Source organism: Nothobranchius furzeri, chromosome 9 (genome assembly GCF_043380555.1).
Source record: "Nothobranchius furzeri strain GRZ-AD chromosome 9, NfurGRZ-RIMD1, whole genome shotgun sequence".
NCBI classification, from domain to species: Eukaryota; Metazoa; Chordata; class Actinopteri; order Cyprinodontiformes; family Nothobranchiidae; genus Nothobranchius; species Nothobranchius furzeri.
In genome coordinates, this window is record NC_091749.1 from 42112227 (window position 1) to 42122712 (window position 10486).

The window sequence follows — 10486 nt, forward strand, 5'->3', positions numbered from 1 at the left end:
AGTGGTTATGGTCTTATTTATAGTTGTTCACTGTTATGATAAACACAGGCACAAGTTGATATGTACACTTGAAAGACTCAACAATAGAAACAAGCATGGCTGACAAAACAACGCGTCTATTTTAAAATGACTTGGTAGATCAAAGACTGCAGGAATGATCCACTATGGCAGGGGTGGGGAACCCTGGTCCTCGAGGGCCGGTATCCTGCATGTCTTTGCTCAAACACTTCTGATTCAGTGGTTGATTCACCTGTTCTGCAGCTCATCAAGCTCTGCAGAAGCTTGTTAATCACCTGCTGATTGAAATCAGGTGTGATGATGCAGGGTTGAAACTAAAATATGCTGGATAGCGGCCCTCGATGGACCAGGGCCCCCCAACCTTGCACTATGAATTTGCTTCAATAATGAATTTGAATCAGTATGCCCATCCTCCTCTGACATCAAGAAAACCTTTGATCTGCCTACTGGATGGTTGTGGGTGAAACTACCAGTACATCAGCAGTTTCAGAAACATTCAATGGGCCCACCTGACACCTATAATCTTGCCACATTCAAAGTCATTTAAACCCCCTTTCTCCCTCATTGTGAGGTTCGTCTTCACCATCTCTACATGTCCAAACATACCGAGTTGTTTTCATTTGACTGGCTGATTACTCATTTGTTTTAAAGGTCTCATTCACTGAGAAACCGTGTAATACCCGTTATTTCTGAAATGCAATCGATCGCTCTGAGTTGCATGCATATCACCTGTTATAGCCACAGGAAGAAAATAGCTGATAAAATGATTGGGTCAGAAAAAGTCTGCCTTTTCTACGCCACAGATAAAGTGTGCTTTTGTGGCCATGCCCACTTTGCCTTGCGACCAAAGAAGGCTGTGTTGATTTTGCAACCAGGAGAGAGCAGAGCACGTCTCGTCTAGAAGAAACTAACTGTTATCAACTCCAAAACATGGCAGAACACTCTCTGGTTTGTTTGACTTGTGGAGATAACACATCATCGTTGTATTTTATACCAAAGAAAATATGTTTCACAGTATTTTGAGACCGTAGAAGAGTCATGTTGCTGTGCGCCAGTCAGAGGGAAGACAGAGGGGAGATATAATGAGACATGCAAACCTGCTGTTTTCTGTTTCCCCACTCCTTCAAAGGCCTGTAACAAGAGCGCAGAAGCACATTTTCCCCAGAAAACGACTCACAAGACAGTGATCTCCACAAATGGCCCAGTGATAGGAGTGCCCGCCCTGGGACTGTTGGGTCATTCCAAATACTTAAAAAATGGAACCCAATGGTTCAACTGTGGGGTTAAACCACCAAATAGCTCCAGAGCACAGCCGTGTCTGCAGCTCACCACTCCCCACGAGGATGGGTCAAATGCAGAGGACAAATTTTACCACACACCAGTGTGTGACAACTGATGGTACTTTAATCTTTAATCTTAAAATTCATAATAGAAACCACAGGATCATGAAAGTTATTAAAAATTACCCAAAAAGTTACAAGTGAATGAGACCTTAAATGAGCAACTGCTGTATACTTAAAAGTCACAAGTGAATGTACGTTACGCCCATTAAGGCTACAGCTAACTCTCATAACACAAATGCATGCAGAAGCATGTTTTTCAAATGCAAATAGAAGTTTGGATACACCACACAAATGTTCCTCCAGAGACTAATTTTGCCAGCTTTGTGCACAAGCCATCTTACTGTGTGCTTCTAGCCAACAACCCTCCCCATCATTCTGGCAGTACAGTGGGCCTCAGGTGTTGCTACATGTGTGCTTTCTCCTCTGTGATGTATTGGTCCTTTAAACAGGGATGGAAATTAAAGTGTGCACAACATCACAAATTTCTTCACATAGCATAAATCAGTACGACGCATTTACAACACTCTTTTGTGCAATTTTGAAGCTCGGGCAGTAGAATATATTGTCTGAAAATGGATTTACTGTTAAAGGTGTGGAACAACAATTATTTCTGATTACAATCGGTCACTCTGACTTTTCCAGGCAGGCTGATCATGAAAATAATCTTCTACACCCATCTCCTGTAGTACAGGTCAGTCAACATGGACTTTTTGGACTGGTGTGAGCATAACCACATTTGCTTGAACACCAGTGAGACAAAGGAAATGGCGATTGACTTCCAGAGAAACACTCCCCCTCACTCACCAGTGAACACCCAGACACTGAGGTGGTGAATACCTTTAAGTACCTGTGTGTTCACCTCAACAGTAAACTGAACTGGTCCAACAACACAAATGCTCTAAGGACCAAAGCTGCCTCCACCTCCTGAGGAGGCTGAGGTGCTTCTGAGTTAATTCCCATCTGCTAAAATCCTTCCATCACTCTGTTGTTGGCTCTGTTATCCACTCTGCTGTGGTCTGTTGGGGTGCAGGCAGCTCTGATCGAGACAGGAAGAGACTGAACAAGCTGGTTAAGAAAGTTAGCTCAGTCCTGGGCTGCCCACTGGATTCTGTTGGGATGTGTTAAAGGATGCTGGTGAAGCTTACCTCCATCTTGGAAAATCACTCCCACTGTCAACAGATCTTTTAGCAACAGATTGAGGCATCCTAGATGTAAAACAGGATGCTACTGTAGGTAGGTCATTCATTTTCACTGCAGTAAGAGGGTATAACTCCAGTTTAACCACTACTAACATTGCCCCTTTTTCACACTAACATCAGTGCTCCAGTATGTGTGCAATACCCGAAAGCACGTTTGCATGTCTGTGTCCTTCATGCAATTTTCTATGTACATATTTTTTTCATTATTCTAAATGCTGAAGGTTACAGGTTATTCACCTTTATTTTTCCTATTCTCTATGTGAGTGCTGCCTTAACGAGTGGATTTCCCTACTGTGGGATCAATAAAGTCTATTCTATTCTTTCTTCTGCATCATTTTCTGATAGAAAATAGACAATGAAATGCTAGGACTTGAAACGCCTGACAGATCTACATCCACAACGTCACCGGACATTCATGGACTCACCTGTCTAGACTCGAGACGAGGACAGCTGTTGTTGTTCTAGCATCCAGGAAACAACGGAACGTCTCGGCTAGTAGAAGCTAGCCATTAGCAACTCCACCAGACGGCAGAACTCCTCCTGTCTAGTGTTATTCGTGGAGATAAAACATCAACGTTGCAAAGCAAAGAACCAGTGCAAGAGTTGCATTAGTGTTATCCGAGGGGCAGCAGTAGCTCAACAGGTTGAGCGGGTTGTCCAGTAATCGGAAGGTTGCAGGTTCGATCCCGTCTCCGGACAGAGAATTCTGCTGTTGTGTCCTTGGGCAAGACACTTAACCCCCCTTGCCTGCTGGTGGTGGTCAGAGGGACCGGTGGCGCCTGTGCTCGGCAGCCTCGCCTCTGTCAGTGCGCCTCAGGGCAGCTGTGGCTACATCGTAGCTCATCACCATCAGTGTGTGAATGTGTGTGTGAATGGATGAATGATACACTGTAGTGTAAAGCACTTTGGAGTCCTTACTCTGAGAGGTGCTATACAAGTGCGGGTCATTTATCATTTATCCAATCCAAGGTGAGATGTCCAAATATCAGGAAATAAGACTCCAAATCCTTTAATCTCAACTCTGATGTGGCTCACTTCTAGTTCATGGAACTGGTGCACTGGAGCTTTGTTTCCCTAGAGTATGACTTACAAGGCATCTATTCCTACTAGACACCAATAAAAATGTATTGATTAAACTAAGCCCTTTTTAAAAGACACACCATGCAGTCAAATCAGCATAATATTGCCACCATGATACGTCTTGTGACCATGTCGTAGCGGCATGGCGATGTGAGAATTTTGCAGCATTCATGCCGGCATGCTTGGTAGTAATATTGCCACAACGCCGAACTTGTGAATGCATATTACGCCTTGGCGCAATAGAGGGTGGTGTAATGATCACGTGTGGATTTCCTGCTGAGCTCTGGCAGAAAACTATATTGAAAACTAAAGTAAACAGCTCCAGGAGCTTCTTTCTGTTAGAGCTGGAGCTCAGATCACCCAACCATTCATGGGGATTGTGGAGGACAGACACTTTTAAGAGCTGCTTGTGAAATTGCCTTTATGAGCGCGGCTTGATTGCAACAAAAAGCAAGTTATGTCCAAGTTAAACAGCGGTCTGCTGCAGCACAGAGACCACACCCATACCCCCTTCATTCCACCATTGCATAATGTTTTGTAAAAAGGTCATTTTTGGTCACATTACCGCCACAGTCTGACCACTTATAAACAACCAAAGGCTCCCAGATGCTGGCTCAGCATTGCAGCAAATTGGTGACATTGTTTTCTAAAAGAGGTCTGAGTGACCCACACCTTTAAGCAGTGATGCAACTTTTGTCAGTACAGAAAAACAGTGAAATATTCTAGTCCTGCAAAAAGTACTTGAGCGGTGCCTATGCTCCTCACATGTGATTCTCCATCCAAGCAGTAATCTCTCCCACAACCCCCTGGTGCACTCCAAGAGCCAGTCATAACTCACCAAGGAGATGGGTGTCTAACACAAGCAAGTTGAATGTACGATTTTTGATAATGTGTTACAGTAGAGAGAGGGAAGTCTGGGCCTCTCAAATTAGGCTACTGCCCCCGTGACCCGACTCCAGATAAACGAATGAAAATGGATGGATGTTACAGTAGTGTTTATAGCAATGTAATTAGGCAGAAAAAACATTCTATTGCACTAGAGCTTGTGGTAACGGATTGTTGTGCACGTTTTGCTGGAAAGTATTATTTAAATTTGTAATGAGAAGGCTAACTGTAATGAGAAAGCTGAAGATAGGCCAGAGGAAGAAAATTAAAGATCACTTCCCCATTTCTTTTATCAAATGCAACATCCTCCACCTCCCTAATGCAATTATTTCACCAAGTTCCACAAACACAGCTGCTACCAAGGCTAAAAATAAAGTCACGTTTGCCATGTGGGCAGGATTTCAGATGATACTTTAAAACTTCAATTGGTCTTTTTTTAACCTAGGCCTAGTTTTCAGTCAGTCAGTATTAAGAGTTTATCCCTGAAGCCTGTACTTTGACCCCGCTGTCTACAACCATATCATAGGTTGCACATGACAGCAACAAAACCTGGATATTTACAACTAAAGTGCACAAGACTTGGTTAAACTCTTGTCTATTCTGTCACTTGATCACACAAATTAAATAATGTAGTCCGGTTGGCTTCACTGATCGAGTTTGTGGCACATGGGGCAGCAGTAGCTCAGGTGGTAGAGCGGGTTGCCTCATGATCGGAGGGTCATGGGTTTGATTCCAGCTCCCGCCAGGGGTATCCTTGGGCAAGACACTTCACCCAACTTGCCTGTGTTAGTGGTGGTCAGAGGGGCCGACGGCGCCAAATGGCAGCCTCGCCTCTGTCAGACCTCCCCAGGGCGGCTGTGGCTGCAAGTAGCTTACCATCACTAGCAGTGTGTGAATGTGAGAGTGTGTGAAAGTGTCTTTGGGTGTCTAGAAAAGCGCTATATAAGTTCAATACATTATTATTATTATCTTTCCGATTTCATAGCTTTGAATTTTGGTTTGATGTTAGAATCTATAGTCAAACAACAGTGGGCGGACATTATTCTGGGGCAGACTTAAACAACAAAATCCAAAAACAAATCTAATGAATTACATGACTGAAGTGACTAAAGTCCATCTTTGGCAAATCTGCTAATTATTTCCTCATATTATAATCTCATCTGTATTCACATTTAATCATCTGAGGAATGAAAAGTTGATTTAAATCTATTGATTCAACATTTTTCAGCTTCATCGGTGATGACTGGTATTCCACCATTTATTTTGTATGATACACAACTCTGCATTTGCTTCATTTACACACAGGCCATATGATGGACGGATGGATGGACGGACAGACGGATGGTCTGCGGAAAGCATGAACTAATCAGGACTTCTCCTTAAAGAATGAAGCCACCTACACCCTCTCACAGATAGGGATGGGTACCTTTGACATTTGAATCGATCCGGTACTAATTCCCGGTACCTATGAATCGATACCGGTACTTAACGGTACCAATTAACGGTACCAATTTTCGATACTTTGAGTGTTTATTATTTTCATTCTCTTTTATAATTAAATATATATTTTTCTCAATATATAACAATATTTGATATATATCACGATAAATAACATTCAACTGTTTGTATTAACATCCTACTTGTAGTTTTATAAGCTGATAATTAAACTGAAGCAAACATCTTTACTGTGAACTAAATTTACTGTGTATCTTCATTCCTTTTGCCGTCTTTTTTCATTTGATTTTTCCTACTGGGAAGTTAGAATTTCCGAGGAGAAAGCGAACGCACCATTAACTGATAACGGTGGCAATGGAAGCTAATATATCAAGCTAACGTTATCTTAAACAGTTTATTTAACTGCTGGAGCAGATTAAAACGATGATGCCTCACACTTAGATCGTTGTCACTGGTTTCATCTTCACCCAATCACCCGTCGCATTTAGTGAAGTGAAGCCAAACTTTAGAGCGCGTTCATGTTCTTCTAGTAGGGAATTCGGAGTTCCGAGGAGAAAGTGAACGCACCATTAGCGAAACGGAAGCTAACATATCATCAAGCTAATTATATTTACCTACCAGAGCAGATTAAGATGAGGATGTCTCACTTAGATCGTTGTCGCTGGTTTCATCACACTTAGTGAAGTGGACCCAAGCTTTAGCCTGCGTTCTTTTTACCATGCTGCTCTGTTTACAACTCGCTCGCAGCGACCGACGACAAAACGCTCTTGCGCATGCGCAGCTGTCTAGGTAAGTTCTCGCTATGAAGGATGGGTACCGAAACGAGGCACCGTTTGAAATGACGTGAATCTGTGCTCGGTCGGTACTATGGAATTCGGTCGGTGCCTTAAAAAGTACCGAATTCTGTACCCATCCCTACTCACAGATGATCACAGTTCTTAATGTACCTGATCAATATAACCCTACAAATATCAGACCGATATGGTGATCTCATTGATGTACTTACATCACGTAGTTTATGGATGTGTGTGTGCATGCTTCACCAGGGTCAGACCCAGGAGCCTTAGGGGTCAGTGTGAGTGTAAACGCATCGGACATGATGTCTAGTGTTCTTCAGACACAGAAGGGAAACACCAGGCATAGAAACGGGGGCCCTGTAGCAACATGCAAGGCTTTAGGTTTACCACTATCTCTGACCCCGGGTGCAACATCCATCCTGTTTACATTTAAAATGCTTTGATTTGGAGAAAGAGTCAGGGCAAAGAGGGAAGCTCCCTTTCTTTAACAACCATTAATCAGATAATATGAACAGAAAGGAAGCAAGAGAGTTGTGACCACATTTACAAATTAATAAATAAAAAACATCATAATAAAAAATTAAATCAGGAACAAAACAGACCAAGATCTGGCAGCAGTCAGACACACGCTGTATTTTCAATATTAAGAGAATTTGCTGTGCTATATAGCTGCAAACAATCAGCAGGCCAATGCAAATGAATGGCCTTTTCCTATTAGCAAGTAACCTTGGATACTTTGAGAAAGTAAACAGCAGGTGAATCCACTTTCTGAGATTGTTCCCCTTTGATGGTTTTTCCTAACAAGATGGGGAAAACAGTATGAATGATTCATCTTCTGCTCAAAATATGGCAGCTGACTCAGATTGTCAGTTTTGCTTTCCACTCCTCTCATTTAATCATGCTTACTGAAAACGCTTCATTTAGAGCAAAACAACATTGGTTTGGAGCAAGAGAACGTTTGTTTTAGTGGATTATTGACATATCTCCTTACACAAAACGGTTTATTGATTTGGGATGGTGTGTCTTATCTGATTGGCATGCAAAGAATTTGGGGGGATTGCTGCCAGACCTCAGACAGAAAAATTGATTTTCACAACCATAAGCAGTCAACACATTTTGCTTAATCAACACAAGTAACAGCCTCGGATTCAAATGATAAAAAATATACATGACCCACAGATAAGGGGTTAAAAGTTAACCACCGATGTTAAGGTGGAGACAAGTTTCTGAATTTATCATTTCTCAACAACAAAAATTGCCATTCAGCCTTTTAGCCAATGTGTCCATATAAGGATCTCTACGTCACGGCTGGCGCAGCTGATGGCTAGGATGACAGCGGGCTAATGATCCGTGAGCAGGATTTAACGCCAAATGGAACCGAGCTTAACCCGTTCGGAAACCGCACAAAATAAGTTCAGCAGTGTCGTTCAATTCTGCCAAATCACTCAGCACTTTTAACCACAGCGGAAGCTGCACGACATCGTCAGAGCGTGTCCCATTGTAAAAATATTCCCCATATTCTTTTGGCTGCGCAAGGGGAATCCCTTGCAGTAATTCCATCGTTACGGGAAGTAGCTAAAGGTCGTTAGAGTGGCTATCACGCGATGTTTAGCATCGTTAAATATGAAAACTATGGCGTAAACAACAGTTGTAGAGATGTTAAGGGCTATCAGTGACTGAAATACCACTAAACTAAACGGAATAAGGGGATCGATAAGGCTGCCACATTCACAGAGTTGGTTGGTGCAGCAGCGTAACAAGCTGGCTAGCTTGTGTTTTAGCTCGCCCACAAACCCGTTTACGATGAACGTAACGAACTCTCCGAGCTAGCTTCCGTCGTTAGCTCCAGTCGGTGTCACCTAGAGCAAATAGAAAATAACAGCTCACCGTGAATGGGATGTCATTCACACTTCCGACCGAGTAGCAGCAATCTCCGGGGTTCACAGCTCCCGTCAGCACCTGGTGCAAATGCATTTTCCTTCTTTTTTAGCAGCAGATGGGTCCTCTTTAATTATTTAAAAGTCCACCCTTTCGGTTTCTCCTTCTAGCAGCGACTGGGAATTCCATCAGTAATATTAACGTCGTCCTTGGTCTGGCAGTGTCGTCTATTTCTGAAAATGGCAGGGTCGGGGAGAGGGTGTGCTCCGCCCGCTTACGTGTAATTTCATCGGGTCCTGACATCTATTTAACCACAGAAAAACGAGCGTCGCTCGCCCTTCTCTGTCAACACCATCCTCACAAATAATCGTGAGAGCCGAGGCAGTAGGATATCTGCAGCGATCCTGACATGCGCGTTCACGACGTTGTCGAAGCACGACTGAATGATCATAGATCTATGCAAACTAGAATAGAAAAACATCAACTTGTGGTTTAAAAAAGTTTAAATGCACATATAATTTAGTACCAAACGCATTACTTTTGCATTGTTGTATGTTTGCGATATTATAAATCAAAATAGTTTCATTGTATGATCTAACCTCGTTCTTATAGGTTATAAAACCGTTCTATAATTACATTTCTATGTTTGGGTGGACGAACTTTAGGAATTCAGGTCATTGATCAAAAATATGGGTTGTGAGGGAGAATTGGGTTTAAGAAATAATTTTGTTTATGAACAAAGATACGTTTTCAGATGAAACAATACTAAAGTGGAATAAATAATATATAAATGTGTGTGTGTGTGTGTTCTTATTTTACCAAGAAAATCACTTAAACTTTTGGAGTTTGTTCATATTTTAGCATTTATGTTTTAGTATTGGTAACATATCTCTTACTATATGATATGTGATTGGAAACCTGCAAGCTTATAACTTTTTCAAAGATTTGCATATAAGCATTGTTTACACAAACACATGCTCTCTGATTGCATAGCCTATTTATGTGAAAGAACAATGAAATAATGCATTTATAAATATTTTAAACATATAAATGTGCATTATTAATCCTAATTAAGCATTCTAAGCTGTATTTTTCTAATCAGCCATCCAAAGGTGACTGTATTCCACACTAAAAATTCACACGTTTGTTTTAAGCAGAGGCTAGTCACATGCTAAAACGTGTGATTACTCATTAACACATGGAGGGAAGTTTTGTGAAGTCACAACACCTTCACAGGATGTTAAATTGATAGACTCAAGCACAGTTCTATTAAATCTACAATAAAATGGAAAAAATAGTCCCCAAACACGCACTAGTACTTGTTGTCTTCTATTTATCCAGATAAAGGTGTTGGGGCTAGCAGCCCAAGCTGGGAAGCCCAGACAATTGGCCTTCCAAGCCACATTCCCCAGCTTTTCCAGTGGGAACCCAAGGTGCTCTCAGGCCAGCTTAACCATTCAATCTCTCCAGCACATTCTGGGTTTCCCCCTCCTGCTGCCTGACAAACCAAAAACACAATCACCGGTATGGCTTCCTGACCTGATCCCTCTCAAGGTAGAAGATGTTCTGGTGCACGTTCCCTTCTTTCTTGTTTACAAGACCTTGAGATACTCCTCTGTTTGAGGTAGGACCTCTTCCCTGACCCGGAGTTTGCAATCCACCAATTTCCCACTCAAGAGTGCTAACTTCAGATTTGGAGATGCTTGTCCTCATCCCAATAACTATACAAGCTGTAAACTTCCCCAAAAACAGCCAAAGGTCATGGTTCATTAAGCTACGTGGACCACATCATCCACAAAAGGCAGAAACAATATCTTCCCGTAAATTCAAC

At 42.1% G+C, this 10486-nt stretch overlaps 1 protein-coding gene across 7 annotated transcripts in view; it reads right to left on the reverse strand.

Moving 5' to 3' along the window:
- Positions 1-8976, reverse strand: part of dmxl2 (Dmx-like 2) — a 42901-nt gene extending 33925 nt beyond the window's left edge. For all 7 annotated transcript variants that reach the window (XR_008559375.2, XM_015953543.3, XM_015953541.3 and 4 more), the window contains exon 1: positions 8665-8976. Coding sequence is in view for 6 of the 7 variants with exons in the window: in XM_015953543.3 (XP_015809029.3) it covers positions 8665-8751 (87 nt within the window). In the remaining variant the exon portion in view is untranslated. The remainder of the gene's footprint in view (positions 1-8664) is intronic.
- Between the last annotated feature and the right edge of the window lie 1510 nt (positions 8977-10486).